A 15,951-nucleotide genomic window follows, 5' to 3' on the forward strand; every position below is an offset into this window, starting at 1 on the left:
AAATATTATATATAAATATTATATTTATTATATAATTTAAATTATATATAAATATAAATTAATTAAAATAAAAGAATAAAGTTATTATTTATTTAAAATTTAATTTTATTTTATAAATAAATATTTATATAATAAATAAATATTTATTTAATAAATTTAAAAATTATTTATTATATAAATAAAATTATTTAAAAATAACTATTTAATTAAATTAAAATATAATTAAATATAATAATTATATTTTATTATTTAAATTTATAATTTTAATAATTTTATTATATAATTAAATTTACAATTATTAATAATTAAATTTATAATTATATAAAAATAAACTTTTATTTTTAAAAAATTATTAATATTTAAAATAATTAAAATCATAAATTTATTTTAAAATATATTAAAATTTATAAAATCTTTAAATTTAAATTTAAAAGTTTTAATTTAATATTTATATTTATAAAAATAAAAGTATTTATAAAATTTAAAATAAAGTTTAAATTAAATTAAAAATTAAATTAAATTATAATAAAAGAAATTAATTAAATAAAAATTAATTATAAAATTATAATTATAAATTTTTAATTTTATATTTAAAAATAATTTATTTATATAATAATTATTTTATAATAATTAATATATAAATTATTTTATTTATAATTAATATTATTATTAAAATATTATTTTAATTTTATTTATATATTATATATTATAAAAATAAATAAAAATAAAATAAATATTTTAATATATTAATTTAAATTAAAATAATAATATTTTTATAAAAAAGATTTAAAAATTATAAAATAAGTTTCAATTTTAAAAATATAAATAAATAAATTATATTAAATAATTAAATAATAAATAATTAATAAAACCTTTAATTATTTATATATATATATTTATATTATAAAATTAAAATTATAAATATTTATTATATTATAATTATTAATATTAATATTATATTTTTAAAATAATAAATAATAAATATTTATTATTATATAAAATATTAGTTATATTTTAAATATATATAAATAAAATTAAAAGTATATATATTAATATTATTATAATATTTTTAAAAACTTTTAAATATAATTTTTAATTATTTTCTTATTTTAAAAATAATATTAAAAATAATTTAAATACCTTTTAATTATTTTTTATTAATATTTTTAATAATAATTATAAAATATATTAATATTTTTAAAATTATATTTTAAAATTAAAATAGTTTTAAAATTATATTTTAAACACTTAAAATATAATAAAAAAACTTAATTAAAAGTTAAATAAATAAATAAATAAATAAAGAGTTAATAAAAGGTTTATTTTAAAAGGAATTCTATTAAAAAATTAAAAAATATTATTAATTAATCTTTATATTAAAATAAAAGAATAATATTAAAAAACTTTAAAGATTAATATATTTTAAAAACTTTCTTTTTATTTAATAACTATTAAAGAAGAAAGGAACTATTAATAGTTATAGATATTATTAAAGAGTATTAATAAGAATACTGTTTTTAAAAACCCCTAGGTGCATAGTATAATAGTTAACAAATAGTCCTATCACAACATTAAACATCTAGGAACCCGCCAGCCGCTACAGATTGTGCATTGAGCCTCTCCCTGACTGCCTCCTCATCACCCATTAAGCAACAAGACCTCAAGACAAATTCAAAACACATCACTAACCATATTGCACAAGATGCTTTTCATGTTTGCAGTCTTGGTAACTGTCACTTCTGCAGTTGCAAGTCTGCTTGCCAGGCTGTCCCTTGAGGTGCCTGCCTGTCCCCGTGTGGGGACTGTCTCGTACAACACCTCCAGCCCTGACCAGGGGCTATTTCCTTGGACCAGGGTTGATCTCTGTTATGATGACAGCTCAATCAAATTCAACTTCACTGCTTTTGATGAGAAGGACTTCTATTGCATGTGTTATCAGTCTCCCCTTATGCTGGCCTCAACCGGCGGTCCTGGCCAGCCAGGCACACTACATGTGCTGACCCCCAGTGAACAGACAATCAAAGCCTCACCACCAATGGAGAGATATACAACTACAAGGTGATGGAAGCATTCCTTGTACGTGCCTTTACAGACTCAACGTTGGAGGCCTCATGTAGCACATGAAAATGGGCAACTAATCACTCGCAAGCATCGCTCCCCTGAGGGTTGAAACATCAACGATGGCTAACCTTTGTGCCGGACCTCCTAGCATTGTGGATCCAACAACCCTCAGACTTACCGCTCGAGGTCACGCCAAATAACGTTACATTCCAGGCCTTCAGTAAGAAACCTCCGTTTCTTTGTGAGGGCTCGAATTATCGCCACATACCGTACTGTTCCAATATGCCCAGGTGGCCCTATAAGAAACCGTTCGTTGGCCGCAATACATGGGGTAAACCGCAGGCAAGTACTCCACCTCGGATTCGAATATTGTGGACTAGCGGCCTTTGTTTCCTCAAAATGTGCCTGAGAAGCTGACGTTAGGCTCATTTCCATCAGTCTAAGTTAGAATATCCACTCACGCACCACCCCCTTCACACACACACATTTCCCACTAAAAAGCCTAATTTTAAGCCTTCTATAACTAATTCTATATAAATACTATATAAATAATAAATTATTTATTAAATTGATTATTTTTTATTTATAAAAGAAAAAAATAAAAAGTAATTTTAAATTATTTCTAATAAGGTTAAATTAATATAAATAGCTTTTTTATTTTTTATATATTAAACTATTATTATACTTTTAAAGTTAATAAATAATATATATAATTCTCTTTAATTAAAAACTAAATTATTAATTATTTATTAATAAAAATAAAAACATTACTTATTTTTAAAATCTTTCTTTAATTAATTATTAAAGATTTAATAATAAGTAAGTTATTTTTCTTTATTTTATTTTCTTTACTTATCTTTAATTTTTAATAATTAATTAAAGAAAATTTTAAAAATAAGTAATCTTTTATATTTATTAATTAATAGTTAATAAATAAACTTATAATTAAAAATTCTTATATATATTATTTATTAACTTTAAAAGTATAATAATAGTTTAATATATAAAAATAAAAAACTATTAATCTAACTATATTAATAATAATTTAAAATCATTATATATTTTTATATTATATATATTTAAAATTATAGATTTAATAAATATTTTATTCTATATATAGTATTTTTATAGAATAAAATAAAAAATGTAAAAATTAGCTTTTTTGGTGGGAAATATGTGTGTGTGAAGGGGGTGGTGTGTGAGTGGATATTCTGATGGCGGCCGGTGCTGCTTTCGACCGTTTCTGCTGCAGACGGTATTACTGCCACAACAACTCTCGACCACGCCGACGAGTTATGGGTGTCTAACGTCCAAATCCCACATGGTCTATTCAACCTTGACGCCGGGGAAGCCGGTGGAACAGAATGGCGAATGAACTTTTTTCGCACAGTTACAGGTCCAACGACGTTCCCTGCCCAGACCTTTGGATCTTGGAGCCCCCCTGACCAGGTCAACTTCCATATTACTCCTTTCTTTGGACACGCCACCTTTGTCTAAACACTTCCACTTTACACCCTGAGTTGTCGGGAAAGTGGTGCAGGGGGGTCTGACAAACCAGCATAGCCGGAGAGACAGTCCAACGTTCGAGACTGACAGCACTCTTCCGCTCAGGTTTATGTCCACATCAAATTACAGAGCGCGGCGTTCTAGTCAACGCCGGCGTTCTAGTCAACACCGTCGTCAAGACGGTGCCCCTTAGCCTTGTCTGTACGTCGTAAGGCTGAGGCCACAAGCACCTATCATATTATAACTAGAGAACGGATATTCGCACAGGAAAAAACGGCTGGTACATAGGTATAATATTTCCTTCTAGACTGCAGCCAATCAGAGGGCTTAATTCAACCTCCCCTAACCACACACACCACCTAGATAAAGTGCTTTTTACACCCCCTACTTAAACCTATTAATTCTCCTTCACCTACTAAATAACACTCTCTTACTAACTTTATTAATAATAATAACCTTAATATTTAATATAAGGGCTTATAGGATTATTAACTAGTTATTATAAGTTAATTTAATTATAAAGAACTTTATTAATAATAAAAAGGAAACTTAGGAGATTTAAATATTTAAGGACTTATTAAAGTATTTTAAATAATAATAAAGAAGTAATAAATTATTAAATTAAAAGTAATAATAAAAGAATTAAAAGTATAGTTAATAAATATAAATTTTAATTTTATATAATAAGTAAATAATATAAATTAAAGTTAATATATTAAAAGTATTTATATTTATATATTAATTATTTTTATTATAAATATTTATTTTTATAACTATTATTATTAATATTATATTTTAAATATTAAATTTTAAGTATTTATTATTATATAAAAATATTATATATATCTTTATATATATATAAAATAAAAATAAAACTATATATAAATTATAAAATTTAAAATTATAATATTTAAAATTTAAAGATTAATTAAATATATATATAACCTTTATTTTATCAATTTTTAAAATATTATAATTAAATATAATTAAATATAAATTAATATTTATATTATATTTAAATTATATTTTTAAGTAAGTATAAATATATTTTATATATAAAGTATTTAATTAATATTTAAAAGTTTTAAAATATATATATTTATAATAATTTAATTATATAAATTATATTTAAATTATAAGATATTTTATAATTTTATATTTTTAATAATAATATAATTTATTTATAATATTATTTTATAAATAAAATAATAAAAATAATAAAAATAAATCTTTTATATATATTAAAATTAAATTATAAAAGTATAAAAGTAATTAAAAGTTTATAAAATAATAAAAGTTTTTATAATTAATAATATTTTATATAATATATAAAAATTATATAAAAATATTAATTAATTTATTTATATATATAAAAGTAATTAAATAAAGTAATATATATTTATATTAATTAATATTTATAAAATTAAACAATAAAATATTTAATTAAATTTAAACTATATATATATATATAAACTTATTATTTTTCATTTATAATAATTAATTTATTATAATTTATTATTTTATAAAAATATTATTATAAATATTTAAATAATATAAATTATTAATATTATATAAAAATATTATATATATTTTTAAATATATATAAAATAAAAATAAAATTATATAAATTATTAATTTAATTTTATTATTAAGTTAAAATAAATAATAAAAATTTAAAAATAATATAATATATTTTTAAAATTAATTAAATTATAAATTATTAATTTAATATTAATAAAAATTATAAAAAGTATTAAAATTTATTATATAATTTAAAAAATATTTATTTATTAATCTTTTATATTATAAAATTATTTAATTTATTATATTATTAATTTAATATAATCTTTAAATAAAATATTTATATTTTATTATTATATAATATTTATATCAATAATTTAAAATTATTAATAATTAAATTTAATATAAAAATAAATATTTATTTTAAAATTATTAATATTTAAAATAATTAATATATATTTTAAAATAATATTAAATTTAAAATAAATTAAAATTTATAAAAATTTATATTTATATTTTAAAAACTTTAATTAATATAAATAAAATTATAATAATATAATATAATTAAATAAAAATTAATTATAAAATTATAATTATAAATTTTAATTTTATATTAAAAATATTTAAATTTTATAATTAAATTTAAATTTTATATTATAAATTATAATTTATAAAAGTATTTTTTATAAAACTTATATTTATATTTTAATTTTATATATTATTTTAACTTTTAAATATAAAGTTAAAAATTTATAATTATAATTTTATAATAAATTTTTATTTAATTATATTATATAAATTATTTATATTTTTAATTTTATTATTAAATTAAAATAAATAGTTAAAGTTTTAAAAAATAAAATATAATATATCTTTTAAAAATTAATTTAATTAAATTTATTATATAAAACTTTTATAATAATTTTATAATTTATATTTATAATACTATTTATTATTAAAAATACTTTTATATTAATATATTAAATTATATTTAATTAGTTTAAATTAATATTATTAATTTTAATATAAATTAATTTATTAAAAGTTAAAGTTATTATATTAATTATATTATATTATTATAACTTTATTTAACTTTATTTAAATTTTTTAAACTTTTTAACTTTAATACTTTTAAAAAATTAAAACTTTATATTTTTAATTTTAAATTTAAAATTCTTATAAATTTTAATATATTTTAAATTAAATTTATAATTTTTAAAAATAAAGATTTATTTTATATAATTATAAACTTAATTATTAATAATTATTTCTTTTATTAAAATTATAAATTTAAATAATAAAATATAATTATTTTATTTAATTATTTTTAATTTAATTAAATAACTATTTTTAAATAATTTTATTTATAATATTATAAAGTTAATAAATAAATATTTATTTAAATAAACTTAAAACTCTTAAAAAATAATAACTTATCTTTATTTATTTTAATTAATTTATATTTAAAAGCTTAAGTTATATAATAACTTTATATATAATATTTAATAATATTAAAATTAAGTAGCTTATAGTTTATAATAATTTTAATTTTTAATAAACTAATAAATATAATTTAATATATTAATATAAAAGATATTTTTAATAATAAATAATATTATAAATAATTATAAAGTTATTATAAAAGTTTTATATAATAAATTTAATTAAATTAATTTTTAAAAATATATTATATTTTATTTTTTAAAACTTTAATTATTTATTTTTAACTTAATATTAAAATTAAAAAAATATAAATAATTTATATATTACTTTAATATATTTTAATTATTAATACTTTAAAGATAATAGTTAATATTATTAATATTACTTAATACACCCTTTTCCCTTTAAAGAGGTTTCTATAAGGCTGGCTACCTTATTTTAGAAGCTTCTTACTATTTAAGTAACTTGCTCCCCTAGACCCTATAAATTCAATGAGGGGGCGGGGGGTTAATTATCTTTGTGTAAAGTTGTTCTGCCTCTCGGGGGAAAAAAGTAGAAGCCATGTGTCATCACTATCCTTTCCCTGGACGCATTTAGCTCCGGCCATTTCTTTCAAGCCGGGGGCGCCATCTCCCGTGCCTTTCTCGCCAGCATGCGAATATTGTTCACAAAACCCTCAATAAGAAAGTCATAATTGTGGGGCTCGCCACGCATGGCCCGACCCCCCTGCTCAATTACCGCACCGGCGTCCAGCTCGATTTCCAGCTCATGGACCTTGACTTGGTGAGAAGTGTGCTTGACAGTGTCAGTTTCCTGTTGCCCGATGAGCAATCGATACGGGAGAAATGGGGAAACGTACGTTGGGGCCGGGCTCTGTCTGCGTCACCTGCGTCAGATCGACCCGGTAATTCCCCTGCTTGTAACTCAAGCGATCTTTGTGTCGATCCGATTTGCTGTCCCGACCTCCAGCCTGGCTCAGCTCTTCGAGCTCATCCACTGGGTGCGTCCAGTCTACTTCGACATTGACACTGACCCGACAATCTAGATCGCACTGAGGGAAGACTATGTGCAGATCTGCAACTTTTCCCTTGATGATGGCAGCCTTGGCCTTGCCCGTCTTCTGGTCCGACGTGACCCTTACCGCCGCTGACTTGTTACCCAACAACTGGTGCAGGGCAGGGTGCAGTTGCTGGCGCAGGTGGTTTGGAACCTTGTAAAACCTGTCCGACTCTCTGAGGTGCACGTAGTTGATGGGTACTCGAGGCTCAGCAAGGTTCCTATTCTTAGGGTTCTGTGGGCTGGCCTCGGCAACCAAGAAATTAAGAAACTCATTGTAACCCTTGTGTTGCGCCTGTTGTTCCAAGATGTCAGTGCTTGTGGCCGCAGCACAATATTATTTGCAATCTTTCAAGGGCACCGCTCACCTCGGTCATGCTGCTAACGAAGCTAGTGTTGTTGCTATGTGCGAGGACAGCCTCTGACTGGACTTGGAACGAGATCCGCTGATTTGGTGAGTTCCGGTCCGTGACGTGGCCTAGCTTGGCCTCTATCTCATACTGAACGCCGTTGTTGGGGTCGTGGATGCTGCCGAGTTCCCCATTGTTCACCACGAGCAAGAACAAGAAGTCTGCGACAGTCCTGGACATTTCATCAAATGGTGTTGAGTTGCTGACTGTCATCTCCCACGGTCCCAGGAGGCTCGGCTTCTGGCTGGAAACTGTGGCAGGCGGGCTCTGGTTCGACGCTGGGGCCGGTGCTGGAGCCTGTGTGTTGGACCGTGCTGTTTCCGGGGAGGCGTGTCTGCTAGACGATGGGTCCTGCCGCCCCGTTTGCAACTGGTCAGACTTGCCATTGAGCTGGCCATGATTCACATGCGATTTCCGCAGAACAAAGTTGTTGTGCCGGAGGGGGTCCTTGTTGTAAACATGCGCCCACCTTGGAGGCGCGGCATGCCGTCGCCTTCGCCGGGCAATCATCGGTGAGGTCGAGGGGCGAGCTGGTTGGCCAGAAGTCTGTTGTCTGTGTACACCATTGGCCTCGAAGGGAGGTGGCCGGGGTTCTTGTCGCTCAAGCTCGTCAGGTTGAACATCCCTGTCGTCCATCTTTCGCTTGACAGGGGTTGAGGTATGCTCCAACCTCGTGGCGGGCGCGGATGGGGCATCGGCCCTTCCTTGTGAGGTGTTGTGTTGTGCCTGTTGAGGCTCTCGATGTTCCCAGTCGCTAGGTTGGCCAGATGGGCCGGAGATGGAAGCCTGGGAGTGGTGCCCAGCGCTGGAGGGCAGGCTTGGAATGCGGGTCTTGGGGCTCACACTGAGGCTGTGGCCGCGCTCGCTACGGGACAGCGACCGACGCTGTGGGTCTGCCGTCTGAGAATTTTCGAGCATGCCTGATGCCCTCTGGACAGGAGGATAAGGCGAGGGCTGTGGGCGATGCGGGGCACCGGGCGATACCTGGGGCGGTTGTTGCGGGGCTGTCTGCTGCTGGTGCTGCTGGTGCTGCTGTTGTTGCTGGTGCTGCTGGTGCTGCTGGTGCTGCTGGGTGTGCGGCTGGTGCGGCTGGGCCTGGGCCTGGGCCTGGGCCTGGTACGATGGGAAAGGTGGACCGGAGGGGTGAGGGCGCTGCTGGTACGGGCTCTGTGGCTGGGCGAAACCCGGTGGTCCTGTAGACTGCTGTCTTTGTCCGGAAGATAAAGGTGGGCCGAGGGGGGTCGAAGGCTGTGAGGGTTGTCTGATACGCTCTGGGGGCAGCTGGTGGCTCGTCGAGATAGGGCTGGCGTATTGCTGAGGCAGGTATTGGTGTTGACTCTGGGCAGAGGTGGGTGTGGGATTTGAATGGATGGACATGGACCGTTGGTGCTGGGCAAGATACGGGAGGCTGCCGCCGGGCGTACCCACAGGGGGCGTCTGCGGCGGGGCCGAGTGTTGACCGTGAGCGTATGCGGGAGGAGGGCCGGGGCTCTGGACGGGGGCGGGGGCGTGTGGGTAGGTGTCCCTGGGAGAATATGCGGCGGCAGGAGGATATCGAGTCTGCTGGACCGGGCTGGCAGAATCCGGAAGGGGGTGGCCTGGGCTTGGGAACGGGTACGCCGCGCCGGCCGCGCCCGCAGCGCCGGCCGAGGCCTGCCTGGTGTAGGGAGAGGGAGGGACGTGGACAGAGCCTGCGCTTGGCGAGCGCACGTTGTTGGCGGCCAGCTGCTGCTGCTGCTGCAGAGGCGGCGGCGGCGGGCGGGAGGGGGCACCGTACGGGGTTGAGGCGGATGGGTAGGGCGGGGGCGATGCGAAGGGCGTCTGGTGGGCGACGTACTCGTGCGAGAGAGATCGAGGAGGCGATGCCTGCACAGGCTGGCCGTGGTCGCGAAAGGAGTGAGGTGGCGGGACAGACACGATGGGGGCCGAGGGGTGTGGGTGCTGTGGATGCTGCTGATGTGTTTGTTGTCGAGATTGAGCCGGGGATTGAGCTGGAGCCGGAGCTGGAGCTGGAGCTGCAGCCGGAGCTTGAGGTTTGCCTGACGCCGGGGCGGTCTGGGGGACTGAGGCCCCGCCTTCGTTCATGATCGAGGCCAGATCCATCATGTCGTGCTAACCCGCGTGCCTCCTTGTTCAGCGTTTGCCCGGTCGATGTCGTGTCTCCTTCCCCTAGTCTTTTTTTCTTCTTCTTTTTTTTTTTTTTCGTTTCCTTTCTTTTTTTCTGAATTGAATGGAACGGGCGAGGTCGAGGGCGAGGGTGAGGGCGAGGGCGGCGGGTCTGCGCCTGGGAGAATTCGGACGAGGACGGAGGGGAGCTGTCGCGTGTGTCGCAGACCCTGGCTCCTCCAACCAAAGGCGGCCTGGGTGCGCCTTGCTTCCTCGTGCGTGCCGGCCTTGGTGGGGAGGCCCAATGTGAGAGACGGAAAGAGAGACAGCTCCTTGGCTACCCTACTTCAGCGAGGCCATGCTCGGGCGCTGTGGGACGGAGGCGCGCAAAAGGCTGATGATGACCGCGGGGCCCGGGGGGCGGAGGCAGAGGGGGAAGCGGAGAGGGCGTGTGGGAGCTAGCTGTGGCTAGGTTGGCCAGGTAGGTGCACACAGAGAGTACCAGAAGTTCTAAGGGTGGACTGGCAACGGTCGCATCGCCTCCGTGGCCGGGTCGCGTTGGTGACAGTCGAGCCGGCGGGCGCAGCAGTGCAGTGGCTGGAGATGGGCAGTTGGACGGGCAGTTGGACGGGCAGTTGGACGGGCTGGGTTGTGATCCGGGCGGACCAACATGGTTTTGTCACACGTCCAGAGTCAACGAGGGCCTGGGATTGAGATTGAGATTGACACCGAGCGGGATGCGAATGGCCATGCGCAACACACAGGCGACGGCGACGGCGACGGGCGGCGGCAACGGCCTTCGCAAGGCAGATAGATGGATGCGAAAGGATGCCGGGTTGCAGAAAAAGGGCAGGATGCGAAGCCCGGGCGGAGGGATGCGCGGCCACGACCAGGCAGGGCCCAACAAGATGAGATCCCTAGCCCTGGGGATAGCTTACGCCTGGCGTGGATACGGATGGATGTACGGGTTGGTCTACGCGCGTGTGCGTGGTTCGTGTGCGTGGTTCGTGTGTGTGTGTGTGTGTGTGGGCGGGTGGGTGGATGGGTGGGTGTGAGTCTGAGTGTGAGCCTGGGTGTGAGTGTGTGAGTATATGTGTGTGTGTAGGCGCGTGGGTGTAAGGCACAGGCGCAAGGCTTCATGAACCCTTCCTCCTCCGGGAGCAGTACCGCCCGCAGGATTGGGGGAGGAAGGTCTGTTTAATAAAACCTGCAGGCGGGCAATGCGTGGTATGCACGCCATGGAACCTGCCAACTACCTGCAAAGACTACAGAGGTAGGTACCCCTCTGGGGTTCTCCCCTTGGCACCCCTGCCCCAGCGGCCCCTGCCTGTAGCCTGCCTGCTTGGTCGCTGTGCACACAGACAGGCCTGGGCGCCATTGGCCTCCTAGCAGACTCAAGGCCGGCGCTGCATGCGGTGGTGGCTGCTGCTGGGGTCACTCGAATGGTCTGGGTACGGCCTGGGTACGGCCTGGGTATGGGCTGGATATTGTCTACCATCCCCCCAGGCCCCATCCATATCATACACACCATCCTGCCTGTATGCCTGGCCACGTACATACCTGCCTACGGTACCTAGGCAGGTAGGTACTGAGCTGCATGCTGTCTGCATGCAACAACAATCCCCGTTGACCGTCGGCCGGCGGCCCACAAGGACCCGGGGCCCAAGCTCCAAAGCTCCTGCGTGCCCGGCTTATATAATACGCTCCCGCCCCTGCCTGATTGGCCACATGGGTGCGGCAGCTTTTCAGAAATCCAGGCAGAGCTGGCCCTGACGTGGAATCTGACGCTCGAGCCTCCTCCAAGCGCCTGCCTGTGCTGCTTGGTTGTTGTAGACGCCCATCCTCCCCCATACGCTTGTCTGTGTGTGTGCCAGCCTGCCCAAACATCCATCCCATCCCATCCCCATCATCCCTCCCCATCATCAACGTCAGCAATTCCACAGCGCCTTGGGACCATCACTCCACTGTCTGCAAAATTCCCGAAAACCACCTCGAGCCCTTCCCATTTGACCCGACCCTCGGCGCGTGCAGTCTGCGCTTCTCCCTCGCCTCGAGCAATGCCCGGTCTCGTCACAGCCACCGGGGTCCTGGGCTTCCTCTCCGATGAGGAGCCCGAGCTCAAGGTCTTCGCCCTCCAGACCCTCAACGATGACATCGACACTGTCTGGACAGAGGTCGCCGGCGCCTTGAGCCAGATGTGCGTTGTCCTCCTCCCCCCCCCCCCCCAAATGTTGTTGCGCTACGGCCTGATCCCGTCCTGACCGGTCTGTAGCGAGGCACTCTATGAGGACGAATCCTTCCCCGAGCGCCATCTGGCCGCCCTCGTGCTTGCCAAGGTCTACTACCACCTCCAGGCCTACAATGAGAGCATGACCTTTGCCCTCGCCGCCGGCCCGTTGTTCAAGCTCGACAACCCTGCCGAGTTCGAGGAGACCATCATCTCCAAGTGCATCGACCAGTACATCGCCATCTCGTCTTCGAGCCATATACCTCCAAAGCACCCTGCGAACGACTCCCTCCCGGCCCTCGAGACCACCTTTGGCGCCACCCTCCCCGAAGGCGGCTCCTTGGTCTCCCCCACCACCCCTTTCTCCCAGTCTGCGCTCCCCTCCAAGTCGCTCCTCTCGCGCGACTCGGCCGACAATGCCATCCTCGACCCCTCCCTGGGCGCAGGCAAGATGGGGAGGTCGAGCTCCATCGCCACACTGCCCGACAAGAGCTCCGAGCTCGCCCTCCAGCGCGTCATCGACCGCCTGTTCGAGGCCTGCCTGAAGGAAGGTCGCTACCGGCAGGTCGTCGGCATTGCTGTCGAGGCCAAGAACCTTTCCATCCTCCGCAGGGTCATCAAGCAGGCCAGCGAGGACGAAAAGCGGTCCAAGTCCAAGTCTCTGGACTCTGTCCAGGGGCCTGCTGAGGAGCTGATGGACTATGCGCTGGGGATCTGCATGGACATCGTACAGGAACGGAGCCTGCGCACCGAGATCCTGGGGCTCATCCTCGAGCTGCTCAACGACATACCGAACCCTGACTACTTTGCAATTGCCAAATGTGTTGTCTACCTAGACTCCGACGAGGACGCCTCCAAGATGCTGAAGCAGCTCATCGAGAAAGGGGATCCGAACTCGGTGGCAAACGCCTACCAGATCGCCTTTGACCTTTACGACAATGGCACACAAGAGTTCCTGGGCAAGATTCTGGATTCCTTGCCATCCGGGGAGCTGCCGCCAAAGCCGCAGCCGGGGAGCGACGACGCACCGCCAGCTGAGAGCGAGCCGCTGCTCAACGACCAGGGGCCTTCCGAGCAGGAAGAACTTCCGGAGGAGGTGGCTCGGGTGTACAAGAACATCCGCGGCATATTGGACGGCAGCAAGGCCATCAAGCTCAACCTCGAGTTCCTGTACCGGAATAACCACACCGACCTGAGCATACTCAACAAGGTCCGTGACAGCCTTGAGGCCCGCAACTCCATCTTCCACACCGCCGTCACTTTCTGCAACGGCTTCATGAATGCAGGTACAACCCATGACAAATTCTTCCGTGACAACCTCGAATGGCTCGGAAAAGCCGTCAACTGGTCCAAGTTCACCGCCACGGCCGCGCTTGGTGTCATACACCGCGGCAACCTCACACAATCGCGGAAGCTGCTCGAGCCCTACCTCCCGAGACCGACCGGAATCAACAGCGGCTCGATCTACAGCCAGGGGGGTGCTTTGTATGCCTATGGGCTGATACACGCCAACCATGGTGCCGGCGCGCTCGAGTACCTCCGTGACCAGTTCACCGCTGCTGAGCAGGAGGTCATCCAGCACGGTGGCGCTCTGGGACTCGGCATCGCCGGCATGGCCACTGGCTCCGAACCGATCTTTGAGAACCTCAAAGATGTCCTTTTCGCTGATTCGGCGCTCAATGGTGAGGCTGTCGGTCTGTCAATGGGTTTGATCATGCTGGGCACTGGCAATGCAAACGCCCTGCAGGTCATGTACACGTATGCACACGACACGACCCACGAGAAGATCGTCCGCGGGTGCGCTATCGGCATGGCGCTGATCATGTATGGGCGCCAGGAGGGTGCCGACGTGATGATCGAGGGTCTCCTCAACGACCCTGACCCGACCCTGCGGTATGGAGGCATCCTGACCATCGCCATGGCTTATTGCGGAACGGGCAGCAACAAGGCAATCCGCAAGCTGCTGCACACTGCTGTCAGCGACGTCAACGACGACGTCCGCCGCATTGCCGTCATGTCACTGGGCTTCATCCTTTTCCGAAAACCAGGCAGCGTCCCCCGCATGGTCGAGCTTCTCTCGGAGTCCTACAACCCACACGTCCGCTATGGCTCCGCAATGGCTCTAGGCATTTCCTGCGCGGGTACCGGCCTGGACGAGGCCATCGACCTCCTAGAACCAATGATGAAAGACCCCACTGATTTCGTGCGCCAGGGTGCCTTGATCTCTCTGGCCATGATCATGGTCCAGCAGAACGAGGTGATGAACCCCAAGGTTGCCTCGATCCGCAAGACCTTGAAAAAGGTCGTAGGCGACCGCCATGAGGACGCCATGACAAAGTTTGGCGCGTCCCTCGCGCTGGGCATCATCGACGCTGGAGGCCGCAACTGCTCTATCGGCTTGCAAACCCAGACAGGCAATCTCAACATGCCGGGTATCGTCGGAATGGCGGTCTTCACCCAGTACTGGTACTGGTTCCCCTTCACCCACTTCCTGTCTCTGGCCTTCGTCCCCACCTCGGTCATCGGCCTGGACCACGAGCTCGAGATCCCCAGCTTCAAGTTCCACTGTGCAACGCGGCCCAGCCTCTTCGACTACCCCCCAGAGCAGGAGGTCAAGGCCGAGGAGGGGCCTGCGCTGGTGACGGCCGCCGTGCTGTCTACCACCGCGCAGGCGAAGCGGCGTGCGCAGAAGAAGGAGAAGGCCGCCCGCCGTGAGAGCATGGATATCGACTCGACCCCGACCGCAGCCAAGGCGGCTGCCCCCTCCGGGGACAAGATGGATGTTGACGACGACCGGAACAAGAAGCCGGAGGAGTCCAAGGACAAGAGGGAGGGCGAGAGCGAGAAGGAGGCGTCCGCAACTCCAGACCCCAAGAAGAAGGTCGAGAAGGAGAGGGTTGGCTACGAGATCGAGAACATGTCGCGTGTGCTCCCTGGCCAGCTGAAGTACATTAGCTTTCCGGCTGGGCGGTACAAGCCGGTGAAGAAGGTAAATCTGCAGTCCCACATCCCATTCACGCCACAACCCGAGTGGGGACCCCCTCGCTGACAGTCGACACAGCCAACTGGTGGGCCGCTCCTACTGCAGGACACCCAGCCTGGCGACGCCAAGGTCCTCGTTGAGGAGAAGCTCAAGAAGGTCGAGACCCAGCGCGCCCCAGTGGCCGGCCAACCATCCGGCAGTGGCGCCGGCGGTCTTGGCGGGCTCGGGTCAGGCAGGTCCGGCCGCTCGGCCATGATGGGCGATGGCGATGATGCCTTGGCCGAGGCCCTCCGGGTTGCCATGCGGGATGGCGCCGGCGGTGGCGCAGCTCTCAACGAGATGCTGCGTCAGTCGGCCCAAGCGCGCGGACTGGATCTCTTTGGAGACGGCGGTGCTGCCGGGACGGGTCAGGGCGGTGCTGCCGCTGCCGCGGGCGTCTTGACAGCAGTCGACGAAGACGAAGACGGTGCCGAGGAGGCGCAGGTTCCTGGAGACTTTGACTACTTCACGGACAATGACGACGAGGAGGAGCTGTAAGGGCAAAGCAGGGGCCGGTTGTACATTGTGAGACAGACTTGGGCGAGGTGTATGAAGGGAGCGGAATTGGGGATAGACTTCTTTGCAGAGCCGCGGCGATA

At 41.5% G+C, this 15,951-nt stretch overlaps 3 protein-coding genes across 3 annotated transcripts; 2 read left to right on the forward strand and 1 right to left on the reverse strand.

Moving 5' to 3' along the window:
* Positions 1–1,702: 1,702 nt before the first annotated feature.
* Positions 1,703–3,558, forward strand: KVR01_003270 (uncharacterized protein; the record flags this gene model as incomplete). Its single annotated transcript, XM_044790393.1, has 4 exons — positions 1,703–1,925; positions 2,015–2,080; positions 2,210–2,281; positions 3,314–3,558. 4 exons carry the CDS (start codon positions 1,703–1,705, stop codon positions 3,556–3,558), a joined length of 606 nt encoding a protein of 201 aa, XP_044648285.1.
* A 3,325-nt stretch (positions 3,559–6,883) lies between these two features.
* On the reverse strand, positions 6,884–11,248 carry KVR01_002262 (uncharacterized protein). Its single transcript, XM_044794700.1, has 3 exons — positions 7,956–11,248; positions 7,391–7,882; positions 6,884–7,326 (listed from the first exon to the last, which is right to left on the reverse strand). Exons 1-3 carry the CDS (start codon positions 10,101–10,103, stop codon positions 7,144–7,146), a joined length of 2,823 nt encoding a protein of 940 aa, XP_044647277.1. The 5' UTR covers positions 10,104–11,248; the 3' UTR covers positions 6,884–7,143.
* A 912-nt stretch (positions 11,249–12,160) lies between these two features.
* On the forward strand, positions 12,161–15,850 carry KVR01_002103 (proteasome regulatory particle base subunit RPN2; the record flags this gene model as incomplete). The annotated part of the gene is made up of 3 exons (XM_044790239.1): positions 12,161–12,300; positions 12,376–15,319; positions 15,392–15,850. The coding sequence occupies 3 exons, from the start codon at positions 12,161–12,163 to the stop codon at positions 15,848–15,850; spliced, it is 3,543 nt and encodes a 1,180-aa protein (XP_044647118.1).
* Between the last annotated feature and the right edge of the window lie 101 nt (positions 15,851–15,951).

Source organism: Diaporthe batatas, assembly GCF_019321695.1.
Source record: "Diaporthe batatas strain CRI 302-4 chromosome Unknown Contig00003, whole genome shotgun sequence".
In the NCBI taxonomy this organism is placed as follows: Eukaryota; Fungi; Ascomycota; class Sordariomycetes; order Diaporthales; family Diaporthaceae; genus Diaporthe; species Diaporthe batatas.